The sequence below is a fragment of the Enhydra lutris genome, unplaced genomic scaffold, assembly GCF_002288905.1.
Source record: "Enhydra lutris kenyoni isolate GAN:26980312 unplaced genomic scaffold, ASM228890v2 scaffoldscaffold79, whole genome shotgun sequence".
NCBI lineage: Eukaryota > Metazoa > Chordata > Mammalia > Carnivora > Mustelidae > Enhydra > Enhydra lutris.
In genome coordinates this window covers 2,778,110-2,795,811 of record NW_019154163.1, presented here as the reverse complement: position 1 = coordinate 2,795,811, position 17,702 = coordinate 2,778,110, and the positions used below count along the sequence as shown (strand labels likewise).

General features: G+C 34.9%; 1 protein-coding gene across 3 annotated transcripts in view; it reads right to left on the bottom strand.

Annotated features, from left to right (window-relative positions):
• The window catches only part of LOC111160923 (bromodomain and WD repeat domain containing 3), a 229,435-nt gene that overhangs the window by 93,216 nt on the left and 118,517 nt on the right, over positions 1-17,702 (bottom strand). For all 3 annotated transcript variants that reach the window (XM_022524309.1, XM_022524311.1, XM_022524310.1), the window contains 6 exons: positions 11,644-11,684; positions 8,900-9,004; positions 7,714-7,867; positions 3,127-3,261; positions 1,942-2,070; positions 804-1,029 (listed from right to left, as the gene is read on the bottom strand). In XM_022524309.1, the coding sequence (XP_022380017.1) occupies positions 804-1,029; positions 1,942-2,070; positions 3,127-3,261; positions 7,714-7,867; positions 8,900-9,004; positions 11,644-11,684 (790 nt within the window). The remainder of the gene's footprint in view (positions 1-803; positions 1,030-1,941; positions 2,071-3,126; positions 3,262-7,713; positions 7,868-8,899; positions 9,005-11,643; positions 11,685-17,702) is intronic.

The window sequence follows — 17,702 nt, the reverse complement described above, 5'->3', positions numbered from 1 at the left end:
ATGAGCAAAGGAAAATAAAAGAGAGAGAAAGAGTCAAGCCAGGAAACAGTCTCTTAACTATAATGAAAAAGCTGATTGTCAGTAGAGGGGAGTCGGGTGGGGTGGGGGTCAAACAGGTGACAGGGATTAAAGTGTGCACTTGTGATGAGCACAGGGCAATACAAGGAATTGCTGAATCACTATAAAGTATATAGTATGCTGAAACAAATATAACAATGTATGTTAACCATACTGGAATTAAAATTTGAAAAAGAGTTGCTTTGACAGGGAATAGCATAGTTCAGTGTCTTATTCTAGTATCCTTACATCATGCATCGTGCTCATCACTGCTTCCTTTACATCCTTCAGGAGTGTTATTTAAACACTAAATAATTCTTCACATTTCATACAAGAGAATGGGTAAATGGCCATATCCCAGTTTATGGTTTTTGAAATTTCTTTATCTTTGGTCTATTAACTACGGAATGTCAAATTAAAATACCAATAATATGAGCAGTGGAATTTCACCAATGAGAAAAGCTTGACACATTAAAGTTAGTAAATTTAATGTTCAGGGTTCTAAGGAAGCAGGTCAATACATTTTCTGCTTGAGTACATGCTTATTGTCCTAATCCATTTGTCTGTGTTTAAGTGACATAAAAAATGTAAAATTACTCTGGTAAGTACTATAAAACTGCAAATTAATAGATTAGGTAAAATATATTATAACTTACTACAGAGTTTAGCAAGGGACATATAGAGAGAACAGCAGCAAGTATAACATTTTGTAAAATGTTTTACATTTAATTTTGGAAATAACATACCATTAGCCACATATCCCAGCTGTGGTATAAGTTGTTCATCTTTACAATTTTCCCGTCCTGGTACCAGTCTTTGGAATTTTGTAGGATGAGGATTGCCATCAACATCCACCAAGAATGGGGGAGGCATGAGGTGAGGAGCTTGTTGGGTTTGTTCATCCAGTACATAGTTGTTGGCATCACGGATAAGGGGTCGATAATCCGTGTGGAAGAACATCTGATCTGGAATCTTTATGACAGGTTTTAAGTATTTAACATGCACAGGGAATTAATTTTTATTCCTAGAGAGAATGCGTTTTTCAAATCAGACACTTTTTACATACTCTTATAGCCCTCTATTGCTTTGTGTTCCCTCCAGGTAGAAATGAATCACCTAAATGTTAATCTTATCTCTTCTCCACAAAAATCCTATAATCTGTATTACTTTCTGGCCCTATATGTATTTCTCCAATTAGCACATGAAGGAGAGCAATAACACAGTAGATAAAGTTAGGTATTTTCCCTTAAGTTGCAAACATCATACAAACTATTACAGCTATTTTTATTGCTTATTTATACCCAAGTAAGGATAGATGGGAGTATAATATAAACGGCAAAGCAGGTAAGTACCAAATACATAAAAAATACTCAAAGATGATATAAGTATTGAGCTAAACTCAATGATTCTGAGTTCTCTTCCAACTTTAAGAATCTATAATCTATTTCAAATTCATAGCTAATAAAATATAAAGAACCAATTAAGTTAGCTTCCAAAGTATTTTAACAAGATGACTAATAAAGTGGCCAAGCAAGAAAATTAACATTTGGTCACCAGCTGTTTATTTCTAACTTATGATGAGTTAAAAGATGCAATCTGGTAAAGTTGTTCTCCATTACACCCGAAGGGCAGTACAGAGAATATGTTCTAAGCCAAAGGATTTCCTAATGAATTTTTATATCTACATTACCCTATATCTTAATAGTGATGAAAACTGCCAAGCCTATGTTCTGGCAGTGATGAAAACTTTTATCAAGAAAGGTGACTTTGTTATTTTGTGTCTATTGACACACAATGACCCTTATTAACTGGAAGACTTGAAATAAAATTTATGAATTATACAATCCAAAATTAGAGTCTCTAACAAAAATTAAATAGACTAACCTTTTCATAGTATTTACTGCATCCAAAACCAAAAAGCAGCAAATGACCATGAGAGTCTGTGCAGGCAAAATGGTTTCCGTCTGGTGAAAATTTACAATCAAACACTGCACCATGGCCTTGGCCTTCAATCTGAAATTTAGAGGAGTCACTCTAAGTCATCTTTAAGAGGTAATTTTCAAATAATAAGTAGGCAATAGATTCAGCTTCCTAATATCTTGAAATCTGTGATGCATCAGCATTCCAATGTACTCTCTGGCTTCTGTAGCCAGAACCCTACTGAAACAGTAAAGCTCTGAAAGAAGTTAAAAAGAAGATATGCAATAAATGGTAAATGCAATAGATGGTATCAAACATTACTAGCATGGTCATATCTCAAGAAGTACTAAATGAATGACTGAGAATAAGAAAAGACCTAAACACAACCAAAATGACAAAAGTGCTATTTAAGCAAAGTCAAGATAATATCTTCACACCTTAAACTTTAATGCAACTAAGTCTTAAAATAGTCTTCCTAAAATTAAAGCACACAAATCAATTTTACTTAAAAACGACAAGGTATTAACACTCTAGAACTATACAAAGCCTATAAAAGAGAGCTCAAAGGTTGACAATTTAGAAATGTTTCCTCAGAACTATTCTTCAGAGAGGAACACGAAATATGGAGGATATGAGTATTCCCATTACCATACGAGGATGTTCTACTGGGAAAAGAGATAGCTCACCAGATTTTTCCATGGTTTGAATGAAATATATCTTAAGAGTATCTATACCTTCAATTCCATGTTTGCCAAACAACTTCTTGATTACAACTAAGCCATATGGGGTTTACCAGAAGCAGATACAATACAGTCACGATTAGGATTTACACATTGTGATTATTGTTTAAGCATTACACTTTCTGTGATTTTGGTTACTGCTAGCTCCAAAAGCTTACTAAACTTGAGTTTCCAGAATTAAGAGCTGGCGACAAGAATTTAGAAAATGCTAATGCCATGACAACAGAGTCACTCTGAAAGGTGTAACTCTTGATTGGCCTTACTCTCAGGTCTTGAGACATTCTCTAAGTTATTGTATGGAGTTAAACAAAGATGGCAGAGGTTCCTTGGCACTAAGTATACTGTAATTACCAAGTTGTCATATAAGAGATATCTGCCTTAATAGGAACTAAATACAGATTTTTCTTACCATGTTAAAATAATTCCGAATTTTGGTACCCCGGTCAAGGTCCCAAATAAAAATGTTCCCATCGTGACCCGCTGAAAGTATGATCCTTTGATCAAATGGATGTGCTTCTAAAACAAATACTTCATCATCATGTCCCTGTGATAAAAATCAATGTTAAAAATGAAAAGCAACACCAAGTATTTGGTTTATTTGGCCAAAAGTTCATGGGAGTGTACTATTAATCCCACTCAGATGAATTTATGTACCTCACAGCATTTACTACACGGTCACTACAAGAAATAGTTCAGTTAGAGTTCCTTCTATGTTTAGGTGCTGATTTCAAGAAATATTTAATACAGAAGACCCAAAAAGGGGTTTAAAGTGCAGTCCAAAACAATTACAGCTCATTAACCAGGCCCCTGAAATCGAATTTGTATTTCTATGACTCTACTATTTAAAAGACCCACAGAAAATGGGACAAACAGAATCTTTCATTAACACCCAATTCTGCCACAGAGATGACACACAAACCTTTACTATTATTTATGAAATTATTTGAATAAATCAAATTTATTCAAATTATACCTTGGAAGACCCCATGGTACATTCAAACAAAAAAGTATAGTGGAAAAAGTATAGTGGCTCTGCTCTTTTATCTACTTTATAGTTGAAGGTTTCATTTAACATGCTTTCTGAAAAATGGGTTTGCTGCTAAAAAATGTTTAAAAACCAATGGGTGGTTGGGTTATGGACATTGGGGAGGGTATGTGCTATGGTGAGTGCTGTAAAGTGTGTAAACCTGAGGATTCACAGACCTGTATCCCTGGGGCAAGTAATACATTATATGTTAATAAAAGAAAGAAAAAAAAAGAAAAGTAAACAACAACAACAATGCTCTCTATACATGTTTCCTTTACTAATGCATATCAGTAGATAGAGCCCTTAGATCAGGAGTCTGCAACTGTAGCCGGCAATCCAAATCTAGGTCCCAGACATTTTTGTACACAGTCCATGAGCTAAGAATGGTTTTTACATTAAAAGGCTTTGAAAAACAAAGAATATACAACAGAGACCATATGTGGCCTGCAAAGCCTAAAATACTTACTATCTAGACTTGAAGTAGTTTGCCAACACTTGAATTTAGATCATTGATAAGGAGAATACATGATTAACGATAGGCTCCAAGTCTTAGAAAAGCATGCACGACATAGTGAAGTGGCATTTCACTTAGGAACACATGAGCATATTACACAATAGGAGCTTTTAGAAATCATCATATAGGGCGCATGGGTGGCTCAGTGGGTTAAAGCCTCTGTCTTCAGCTCGGGTCATGATCTCAGGGTCCTGGGGTCGAGTCCTGCATCAGGCTCTCTGCTTGGTGGGGAGCCTGCTTCCCCCTCTCTCTCTCTCTCTGCCTGCCCCTCTACCTACTTGTGATCTCTGTCTGTCAAATAAATAAATAAAATCTTTAAAAAAAAAAAGAAATCATCATATCTTATGAACCTAAAAAGTACATTTTATCCCAAATCATCATATAAAAAATGGAATAATAGAGCACCCTACCATATCACCTTTATATAGAAAAATATAACTTATTAAAACATAACTGCAGACTGGTTCAAAATGTGTAGGTAAAATTCCATTGGAATAAATACTTTTACAACTGATAATCTACTAAAACTTTTTTTTCCCAGGGACCACTAAAAAATCACTTCGTTATATGCTAAATAATCAATCTGATATAACAAATAGTTTCTCAGGTTTCTAACAAGTAAAGAGTAAATTACTTTGTTAAACTCAAATGATAATGATACAACTATTTCACTGTACATTGGAAAATCAAAGTTTTTAAATAGGGGATTTAATGTGTTGGTCCTGTCATAGGATAGGACATAATCACTGGAGCATAGGGAACAAAACCTAACCAAATTCAATAATGTCTTAAGATATATCATCTGTCTTATTATTAATTAATTAATTATTAAGCACACATCTATTTTCACCACTGCCACACAAATCCAAATTATTATCATGGCCCATCCTACCATAGACTCCTACAGCATACCAGAGTCACTCTTATCTTCATTTCAATCTATTCTCTCTATTCTGTTGCCAGAATTATAGAGTATCCTTCAAAAGCAAAATTCACAGGTCATCCCTTAGCTTTTAAATCTTTTAATGGTTTTCTATTGGTCTAGGATAGATCCTATATGACACTGAATGGTCTGGCCTCTGTCCATTTCCCCAGTCCTATCTGGTGATACTTTCTGTTCTCTGTGCTCTAGCCAAAAATTGGCTTTCTTTCAACTCCCTTCTACCTGAAGACCTTTGATGTGCTTTTCCCTCTTCCTGTAGGACCTCCCAACTCTCTCACATATCTAATTTATCAAATATTTATTGATATCCTACCATATTGAGACTGAAAACAAAAAAATATCAGATACTGATAAATGCTATGATGAAAATAAAGCGAGGTGATAGAATAAGACAAAGACTGCAAGGCTACTCTAGAATGTTTGATCAGGGAAGGCATTGTCAAGGAGGTAACATTCAGGCTGAGACCCAGGTGAATTCTATCTATCTTTCAAATCTTAACCCAAATTGAACTTCCTTAGGAAACCTCTCTGACCCTAATTTGACCAGGGTCAAATAGTTTTAGACCAGGTTTGGTGACCCTATTAGAAACTTGCATTGTATTTTGCACTTCTTTTCTACTGACCATTTATTTTAATTAATTTTTATGTGGCTTTTCTTGTTATTTTTATTTTTTTCTTAAAAGGCTGTAAATCCCAGGATGACGGGAACTCTCTAATTTACTGTTTATTCCTAATATCTAACTCAGTTGCTGGCACACAGTAGATGCTCAGTAAGTATTTGCTGAGTGGAAGAACTTTACACTACACTAAGACCCCAATAAACAAATTGTTAATACAGAAAAGATAAATATCAAAACTAAATAGATTTGACTGTTACAAGGACTAAAAATAAAATACTCTGTTCTAAATTTTTTTAGTAAAATTCACTAAAAACAGATGACCCATGAATCAACCCATGGGAGGAGTACCACTAAACAAAATTCTAAATTAAGGTACTTATTAAGACAGAATTTTACACATATCTATAAAGCCAGTGGCTATGACACAAATTTTGAAATTGTGATTTTGAGAGATACAGACCTGTGCTGTCTCATATGCAGTTAGCCCCATGTGGCTATTAAGCATCTGAAATGTGGCTAGTCCAAATTGAGATGTTATGTAAATATAAAATACACACTAGATTTCAAAGATTTTGTATTTTAAAAACAGAAAATAGTTAATAATTATCATATTAGGTACATGCTGAAATGCTACTATTTTGGATATACTGGGTTAAATGAAATATATTTTTAAAATTAATTTCACCTATTGTGCTTTACTTTTTCTGTTGCATCTACTAGAAAAATTATTATATATGTGGCTCATACTTTATTTCTACTGAAGCATGCACACAGATGAACATTTACTAATGAAGAATCAAGCAAATCGTATATATTTTTCTACACATAATTTACAGAAACTTCTATCAGGGAATAGGGAAAGGCAGAAGGGGATAAAAATTGGTTAAGCAAATTAAAAAAAGAATCTAAAACTCCATTAACACAGTGTTAGCAAAGAGAATTGGGAGGTATATGGAAATCCTCCCAAAATTAAACAGATCTTTAGAAAATCTGACATAGGAGTCAAATAAGGATGATACCATGGTATACTACAAAGTGAATTGAGTCAGGAGAGCTGGATTCTAGTCCTTATCACTTAACTGCTTTGTAAATCGTATGGCAATCATTTGGCCCTGTCCTTAAGTATCTAGGAACTGATAATTGAAACAGATAGGAAATAAGGCTTTTTTTTAAAGATTTTATTTATTTATTTGACAGACAGAGATCACAGATAGTCAGAGAGGCAGGCAGAGAGAGAGGAAGGGAAGCAGGCTCCCCGCTGAGCAGAGAGCCTGATGCGGGGCTTGATCCCAGGACCCTGGGATCATGACCTGAGCCGAAGGCAGAGGTTTTAACCCACTGAGCCACCCAGGCGCCCCAGGAAATAAGGCTTTTAAGTGGTATTTAACCTGAAGTGCATGATAAACCAATAATCAACCCCACCTACCTGACTTCTGTTATTAATCCTATCTTACTACAACAAATACATTTTTAGAAGAGGAAAAACCACCTTTTCTCTTACTTTTTCCCCTTACCTCTACTTCTTGCATATATGAATCCCTGAAAGTAGAACATAAAGGAGGCTCTTGTCAAAATAAAGTTAGCTCTACCCCTAAAACAATAATAACAAAAATCCCAACTAATGCTAAAAACAAAATAACTTACATATCCTTAAATGCATTTTACAAAATAAATAATTACCAGACCTCAAAAGGATCTTGAAATGTTTTCATATCTGCTTTTAGCAGCTATACCATGTGCCATCCTTATTTTGTAGATACGCCAACAAAGGTAATTGAAATATTTACTTCTCCAAGGGTTAGTAAGTCATAGAAAGTAAACTAAAATTTAAATTTCCTGTCTTCTGGAATAATGCCCTTTTTGATCAGTTTAATTATTCCAAAAATACTTACAGATAAAGTATGAAGAAGTTGCCCTGTGATAGAATTCCATACTTTCAAAAGGAAATTGTTCACTGCAGTAATAACTGTGGTGTCATAGCGATCCCAGGCCACCATAGTCACCTTAAGTTTAGTGACCTTGTCTTCTCCAGATGGCACATTATTCCTAAATAAAATAATTTGCAGTATTCATACACTGTAAATTACTGACAAAGGTATATCTAAAATAGCAAATTATGGAAAAAAAAAACCTCTCTGGTAGCTTGCAAATTTTTAGATAAAAAATCCTAAACTATGCTTTTAAGTACTCACAAAATAAAATAATAAAAAGTATCTAAGTAGGGCAAAACCCATAAGCTTATGTTACGAAGACAGAAGACACAAAATGACAAAAAAATTTTTTAGTTAGTTACACAAGAACAAAAAAAGTGAAACTACAAAAAATCTATAATCCCTTGAAAAATAAAATATAAGGTCATGTTGGCTACCAGAAAATATGAAGAAAACATAAAATGGACACTTGATTCCCTTAAGTAATACATTTTGAAACTAACAGATCTTGTAAAAGAGAAGCAAGAAATTCATTAACTTTTAATTTAGTTGAACATGATAAGAATTGCTGGCTATTGTCAGTTCCATATTGTTATTAATGGGAAGATAATTGGTTCCAGAGCCTTACCCTATAGAAACTGTAATGTCCTAAAGATGTAATCATGTATCTTCCAGTCAACAGGGAAGAGGATGAAACAGAATGCTGATTAAGTGTACTTATACTATCGAGTAGGAATGCTAACAATATGTAACATTATAAAGGTAACCCCAGTAAGACATAAATAGTTAAGCTTATGATGACATTTGGACAACCCTCAAAGTAGAAAGTAGTATAGACAGATATTAAAAATGACCTATAGAAAACTAAGGCAGAAAATAACTCTGTGGGCATTAGCAGAGTAGAGCTCTTTGGTTCACAAGAGATCAGAATTTTGAATGACTATTAATGTTTCTATCATACAGTCTGTCAACAGCAAATGGCAATTTACTTAGAGACTAAATATAGGTGTTATACTTCAGGTCTACCAAAGAACTCTAAACTGTTTACTAATCTAAAAAGAGATTTTCATTAATGAAATATAATTCAGTAAATCAAAAGATAGTATACCATATGAGAACCACTGAAATATCTAACAGCCAATCTTACCTAGTCATTTTAGTAGCCATATCTAGCACTATACTCTTCCATTCTTGTTGCTGATATTGCCAAATTCTTGCTGTTCCATCTCTACTTCCACTAACAAATCTTAAACTGCAGAGAAACAGTGAAAATACCCTTATTATTTTTTTCCAAATTAGAAATCACTTTTTTTTTCAATTATGAAAGTAATACGTTCATCCCCATATACTACTGGGAGGAATGAAAATTATACACTTTGGAACACAGTTTTGCAGCTCCTCAAAATGATAGAGTAACCATATAACCCAACAATTCTACTCCCAGGTATAAATCCATGAGAAACCAAACATTAAGTCTACATAAAAACTTGTACAAGAATATTCATGGTATTATTCATCACAAGCCAAAAAGTTATAACAATCCAATGTCCATCAACTAATAAAGGGATGAACAAATTGTGGCATCCATACAATCAAATATTATTCAGCAATAAAGAGAAATGAACTAATGATACATGCTGCAACATGACTTAATCTTGAAAACAATATACTAACTGATAGAAATCAGTCACAAAAAATACACTGTATAATTCAATTTATTTAAAATCTCCAGAAGAGGCAAATCTATAAAGATAAAAACTGGATTAAAGGCTGCCCAGAGTTAAGGGTGGGCATGTAAAGATATTGGAGAGTGATAGCTGAAGGGTATGGAAATTCTTTTTGGGGTGATAAAAATGTTCTGAAATTGATTGTGGTAAAGGTTGCACAACCCTGTGAATATACCAGAAAACACTAAAGTTATGTTATTTGTATTATATCTCAATAAAACTTACAAAAATACATTCATTCACCCATAATTTTATCACTGTTTATACTTTCATTTCTATTCCACCAAACTTAATTAAAAACATACATAAACACTTATCTATTTTCCCCTACAGGAAACAGAATTATACTACATATAATGTTTTATGTTTTCCCCAAGGGTTATTTTATAGATGTATCTCTAGGTTTATAGAAAACTACTGTCACTTTTAATAAGTACTCAGCTATATGGATGCATAAAAATTTATTTAATAACTCCCTAATGAAAATATTTATACTATTTCTATTCTTCACCATTATAAATAATGTTGTGATGAATATCTCTATATGTATCTTTGTACAACCTTATACATATCTTTGCTGAGTCAAATGGTCAGCACATTTTTAAAGCTTTTGATGAGTTATTTGCCTCAAAAGTTTGTTTTTTTTTTTACATTTTACTATCTCTTAAAAGTTGTGGGAGAGTGAGTGCCCATTTTTCCTAAACCCTTGGCAATACTAGGTGCTAACATACTTTAATATCTTGTCATTCTGAAAGAAAAATAAATGTTACTTTTATTCTAAACTGCATCTTTATTAGTAAAATTGGACATCCTTTGTTTATTGTCCACATAACTAATGAAGATAAAATAATGTTTTTCCTTTAGGGAAAAGGCAAAGAATTAAAAAACTTCAGATTCCCCTAGCATGAAAGAATCATAGCTGTACAAACCTTCAAGTGTATACCTCAGTATAGTGCAATAAATCAACCTCAAAAAATTATCTGAAGGTTTTCTCATTCCTAATATAAACTTCACTCTATGTGGACCATCATTATTTACTCTTGCATTTAATAAAGATGAACAAATTCATCATAGCAATCACCCACTGTCTGAAAAATATTTAAAAATAAAACATGGTCAAAAAATTAAAAAAAAATAAATTTAATTAACATAAAACATGGTCACCCACATAAAGTTCTTATAGAAATATATGGATACACATTTATGTTAAGTGGTTACATTTTAAAATCTATTCTAGGTTAATTTTTAGACCAGGGCAAAAAGATTATCAACCTTTTGGGATCAAACATTTGAGAGGGTGCACAAATACCTGTACGTAATTTCTGAGTTTACAGATACAGGAAATACATATCATATGAGTAAGAGAGACAATAAGTAAAACAGATGTTCAAAGGAAGACAATATGGATAAAATCTGGAGCAGTCAGAAAAGGGTTCAGGTAGAACATGGGAAGATAGGACTCAGAAGAGAAAGGGACTCGAGGGAGAAGAAAAGCAGAGTAAAGGAAAGCAGAAGGGAGAGGGAGACTGTAGGAGGGAAAGAGAAGTGAGGGGGAGTAGGGGGTGATATTTCTGGTTAAGAATGGTGTGAGGTAAAGTATAAGCAAATCAATGAACAAGAGAAAAAATACAGATATATGGATGTAACAAGAGCAATGATTAAGTCAATTAGGTTAAATGTAATGATTTATATGGGAGATAGTAAATGAGAAAAGAATGTAGGTCTAAGTTAAGTTATAAAAAGTTCTGAATTCATAAGACATTTGAATTCTATTCTATAGACAAAGAGGAAACACTAAAGATTTCTGAACAGAGCAATGTGGATCTGGCAAAAATAGACAGGATATATTTTGAAAGGAGAAGAAAACTGGAGGTAATGGGTTAAATAATGGAATGCTTGGCCAAGGTGAGTGATAATAGAAATGGAAAAAAACAAAATAAACAAAAAAGAAATCACTCAGAAAGGAAGAACTGATAAAGTATGGCTACTACTTGGATAGGAGTTTAAAAGAAACTGGGTAAGGATGTCATCAAAAATAGACAAGGGCTTTCAGCTTAAGAAACTGAACAGAAATAAAGTACTACAGTAGAGGGAGCTACTTCTGAAAGAATAGAGGTAAAATATGTCAAACATCTGTTTACACAGATATGTACTACATAGTTACCTGTCTCCATTGTTACAGAACTGAACAGCAACAACTTTGTCCTAAGACATAAAACAACAGATTTTTGGTTAGAGTTAATTTATTTGTAAAATAAATAAAGTACTCTTCCCTTCAAATTCACATGCAAAAGCATCATGGAGTAGACTTTTTAATGCTATAATTTTCTCAGAAAAAAACTCCAGCTTTCTTAAAAAATAATTAATGAAGGCTGAAACAATGCATTGACTGAGGAGGAATACTTATTAGCAGTAATTTGAGACAAACCAGAATAAGCAAACCTGTTTCTAAATCATAATCTCAAGAGACAGTTTTGAATAGATATTAGTTTTTATGTCCCCCATAATAGGAGCACACTAACCTACAACGTGACCTTAAAGTAACAGACTTAATAGAAGTTGAACTAATTTTCCCACTTATTTTTTTTAATTTCAGAAAATAAATCAATCATTTCCTGTTTCTCAGATGGATTCTTTATTTAACAAAGGATTCGTCTGTCTTTAGGTATAATATTTCAGATACTGCTCTTTGAATCTTCTTTTATAATGACTAAACTAATGACTTTTACGAATATAATGTGTATTATAGTGATGAAAAGATTAAAGTATAAGGCAGAATATGCATTTTTCTTCTCTTTATTCCTTGGTAATAAAGCTAAAATGTACCCTCAAATGTTGTACATATTTTCACAAAACACTCAGTTACTGAACTGCATTTGAATTTTTAATAAGAGCTCAGACATTAAATATTTTTATATTTATTTTTCATTTTTAAAAATTAAACTGTCTTCATATGTTCAGAGGTATATTTACACTGTTCCGTGATTTCACTATAGTATTTATTTGACAGATTCTATATTCTCACTGCCAATTGCAATAACTGGTTTTAAAAAAAAAAATAACTGGTTTTAGATGTTCTGAAAGTACATCTTATTTTCAGTGACTAATAGTAGCCACTGACTTCAACAGGGAGTATTTAGGCTTTCTGACTTTGTCGTAGCAGCACCCTGGCAAAAAAACGCACAAAACTCTACTAATCAATTTTTCTTCATCTTTCCCCCAACTCAATTCTTGCCCGTTGTTTCTACTACCACCTTTTCACTCAGCTCTCAATAAACTTGACTGCACTTGTATACATACCCTGCTTGGGTGGTAATTGTAAAGATGCCTCCTTTGCATACTCTAGTACAAATGGATTTCTCCCAATGGATAGTCTCAGATTGAGATCTTTATATATTTCCTAAGTTTTTCTCTTTCACAATTTAAATAATACTCCAGGATTTTAGTATCTAGGAATAAGTAACAGCAAGGTGAGAGCTCAGCTTGGTTCAGTAATGGTTTATAAGTAACTGTTCAGTTATGTTTATGGGAGAGGACAAAACCAGGAGATTGTTTCCAAAAGCTCAAGAAGGTTTCTAACAGGTCTCTTTTATTACAAATTTCAGGAACATGACTGATTTTGTAACTCACAAAGTATCTTTTTCTAATAGTGATGATTCAGGGAAACTGTGTGTATTTTGTTGATGTGCACTAATACTATTCCAAATGAGAGGTCAATAGTACTGAAAACAGTAATCTTAATTAAGACTTGCAAAGCTGAGTGCTTTCAATTGCTGACTATACAGCTTTGACAATAAGGTATATGAGGTGTACAGTGAGCTGAAAAACAAGTACTCCCATATTCCACAGTGAATAATTATCTAGAGAAAAAGGTAAGGAAAGGAAGAGGAGAAAGAGATGAAAGGTACACAGAGATATGAAAAAAAACATTACTGGCGCCAAGCTTCCTAAATAAAGAAAGTGGAAATAGCTTTGAGGAAAAGGTCCAGTCACCAATGGCTGTCACCCAGGCATAAAGCTGTTCCCTGCTGTTGTTGATAACTAAGTAGGATTAGATTTCAGGAGTCTGTGATGGCATTCTGAAAATAATCAAACTAAAATCAACAATCTAAATTAGTAAATTATTTTTTTCCTCAAGATATACTTAATATGTCTTTTATTATTTGAGGTAAAATGGGCATACAGCATTATATAAGTTTCAGCTGTAAATATTATAATTTGATATTTGCATAAACTACAAAGTAATCACCACTGTTAGTTACCATCCACCACCATACAAATAAGCTCTCTCACCCATCCCCCAACACACTTTCTCCTCTGGTAATTATGGATCTGTGTATCTATTAGTTTCTTTTTGTTTGGTTTGGTTTATCCATTTGTTTTGTTATTTTAGAAGCCATATATAGTAAAATCATGTTATTTGCCTTTTTCCATCAGATTTTTCACTTAGCATAATACCCTCAAGATCCATCCATATTGTCACAAATGGCAAGATTTCCTTATGTGTGGCTGAGTAGCATTCCAGTGTGTGTGTGTGTGTGTGTGTGTGTACCACATCTTTATCCATTCATCCATGGATGGACACTTAGGTTGTTTCCATATTCTGGCTACTATAAATACTGCTGCAATGAACATAGGGGTGCATATATCTACTTGAATTAGTGTTTTTGTATTCATCAATAAAGACTCAGAAGTGGAATATCTGGATCCTGCGGTCATTCTCTTTTTAATTTTTTGACAAATCTCCATACTGCTTTCCATAGTGGCTACACCAATTTACATTTACATTCCCACCAATAACGTATAAGAGTATCTTTTTCTTCACATATTCCCCAACACTTCTTACTTCTTGCCTTTTTGATAATAGCCATTCTAATAGGTGTGAGATGATATCACATTGTGGTTTTCATTTCACTGATAATTAGTGATGTGGAACATGTTTTCAGGTGCCTATTAGCCATCATTATATCTTCTTTAGAAAAAAAGAAAGTGTCTATTTAGTTCCTCTGCCCATTTTACAATTGGGTTGTTTTTTGTTGTTGAGTTATATGAGTCCTTTATATATTTTGGATATTAACCCCTTAATAGATAAATTATTTACAAATATCGTTTCCCATTTACTAGGTTGCCTTTTTGTTTTATTGATGTTTTCCTTCACTGTGCACTAGCTTTTTACTAAGAAGTAGCCCCATTTGTTCATTTTTGCTTTTGTCTCCCTTGCACTTAGAGCCAGAATTTTTTTTAAAAATCACTAAGACCAATGTCAAGGACCTTACCAGTGCTGGAGAGGGTCTTGAAAAAGATACGACCACCAGGTTACCTGGGAGCTGGACCCCAGGCAATTACAGGCTCCTTACCCTCTTCCCTATCCTAGGATATACGTTCCACTTGCCTTTCCTGCTCCCAGAGGCTGCTCTAAGGACACAGCCTTGAGACGATGATGTGATACTGAGAACACCTGCACAGTATACTTGAATGAACCCAGTTAAGGCTTCTTTAAGATTTGGTGGGTAGGTTGGGGGCACCTGGGTGGCTCAGTCAGTTAAGCAGCTGCCATCTGCTTGGGTCATGATCCTGGTCCTGGAATCGAGTCCCGCATAAGGCTCCCTGCTTGGCGAGGAGCCTGCTTCTCCCTCTCCTCCCTGCTCATGCTCTATCTCTGTCTGTCTCTCTCTCAAGTAACTAATAAATAAAATTAAAAAAAAAAATTTGGTGGGCAGGCACAAAGATCCATTCATCCTACTGCCACCCAAAACAAACTTCATGTTTAAATTCCCTTTGCTAATTAAAACTACCACCTACCAACCCAGAGTGGACTACCTCTTTCTTTGGTCTTTCCTTGCCCTCTGTGTATAGCGGTCAGTTTCAGATTATAGCTAAGAAGCTCGCAAGAGGGCTGTAAAGACAATTGGCAAGCCAGCACAGAGACCAAAGAAATGGGCTTTGGGAATGAGGCATCCACAGGAAAAACCCCAAATTAGCCATCAACTTCTTTGTAAGGAAATGTGGCCTGTATTTTAGATGCCTATGGACTACTACATGAATATGTGGACACCCAGAAAATGTCAGCCAATCTAAGGTAAACTTGGAGGAAATGCACATACCACACTGGGACAGAGAAGGGAAACATGGTTGCTATAGTGGGCTTCTGCTGTGGGTAGTTCAGCTGGCCACTGATGCCCAACTAGAGGCTGAAGAAAGTTAGAAGAGCTGAGTTTAGAAAAGGAGAAGTGAGGGGCACCTGGGTGGCTCAGTGGGTTAAAGCCTCTGCCTTTGGCTCAGGTCATGATCTCAGGGTCCTGGGATCGAGCCCCACATCGGGCTCTCTGCTCAGCAGGGGGCCTGCTTCCTCCTCTCTCTCTGTCTGCCTCTCTGCCTAATTGTGATCTCTCTCCCTCTGTCAAATAAATAAATAAAATCTTTAAAACCAAAAAAAAAAAAAAAAGAGAAGTGAGTTGGGGGAAATTGGAGGGGGAGACAAACCAAGAAAGACCGTGGATGCTGAGAAACAAATAGGGTTTTGGAGGGGAGGGGTTTGGGGGGTTGGGTGAGCCTGGTGGCGGGTATTACGGAGGGCATGTATTGCAAGGAGCACTGGGTGTGGTGCATAAACAATGAATCCTGGAACACTGAAAAGAAATAAAATGAAAAAAAAAAAAAAAAAGGATATGTGACTGTCCACTACTCTGCTAGCTCTGGGGCTGGCAGACAAGATGGAAAAGGAAAGTAATAAATTGGAGACCTTAGTGTCCTGTTTTACAAAGCAAAGAGGGTACAATGTATTAAGATATGAGAACTTATGAGAAAGCCTGACTAGGATGCTATGAGGTGGAATCTTACAGAAAACGATGAAAATGAAGAGGAGGATGCTATGGTAATTGATGAGGAAACAGACAAAATGCCCCATACCTTCTGACCCCTACTTTTAAACAGCAATTACCCCAAAACTCCTAGGAGAAAACTTACATCTTTCTCTGTCCCCTTAAGTTTATAAATCTTATCATGTCTTTGAAATATAAATACCTCTGGAGATAACAAAAACATTGCCAGAAAAAAAGGGAGGGGCTTTTAAGAATACAGCTATAGTTCTCTTGTCCATTGCATAATAATGAACCCTCATCAAATCAAACGACCATTTTTAGTTTTCTGTCATTTGCAGTTACTGTTTTGCTCTGATGCTTTGCAAAAAGTGTCCCTACAACAGTGCTTCATCTTTAAGAACACTCATGGAAAAGAATTTAATAGGTTTCTGATAACAAAGATTAAATTGCTTTCATGTTGGAGAGATAATAATGAACTTTACAAGTGCTCCCCTAAAATTATGTGTACAAGAGCCAGGATATGTCATACAATGGTAGCTGGGGACCTATCCCTGTTCTCCTTCCCCACATCAGCAAAATGGGCCCAATACACTGATAATACAATGTTAACATGTAAAGATTTTACCTCTGCTGCAGGACACCTGCAGGCTTTGCTCAGGAACATCTGTGAGGAAGAAGATGGGCAATGAACCCAAAGAAAATGCAATGCCTACACACTGCTAGAAGTTTTAAGGTATGATCTGGTCAGCTAAGACTCATAAAGCTGTAACTGAAAAGGTACAAGGCTATCCAACTTCTAAGAATGGGAAAGAGGTGCAGTCCTTTATAGGGATTTTGGGGTTTTGGAAGGCTTTTAATGTCTACCTAGCACAGTACTCCCATTCCTTATGCTGCCTGGTAAAAAAGGACACATATAAGACTGAGGGCAATAGCAGCATGTTGTCTTTGAGAAGGCAAAAATATTAATGAAACAGATTAAAGCTCTGGGCATCTCCTAAGTATTGCTACTTTTTAATTGGATGTGTCTATGACTCCAAAAGATATGGGTCAGACACTATGGCAGAGATAACAAAAGGGGAGAATGCCCCCTGGAATTTTGGTTCCAGCTCTGGAAAGGGGCAAAACCTCAATACCCCCATAGAGCAACAGTGCCTAGCACTGTGCTCCTCCAGGTAAAACTTCTCACACAGCAGCCAGTATACCAACTAATATACTGAGCTTATAGTGGTCTGGCTACTGATCACTCAGGAGCCCTTGCCATTAACCCTTTGTACTGATAATTAGACTATTTTGAGGGATTAAAATTATGGCTTGAACAATGGAAAGCTCATCATTAAAAAGTCTCTGTGGGGTCAAGATATATATAATATGACATTTGGGTCCATCTTCAAGAGCCTGAAGT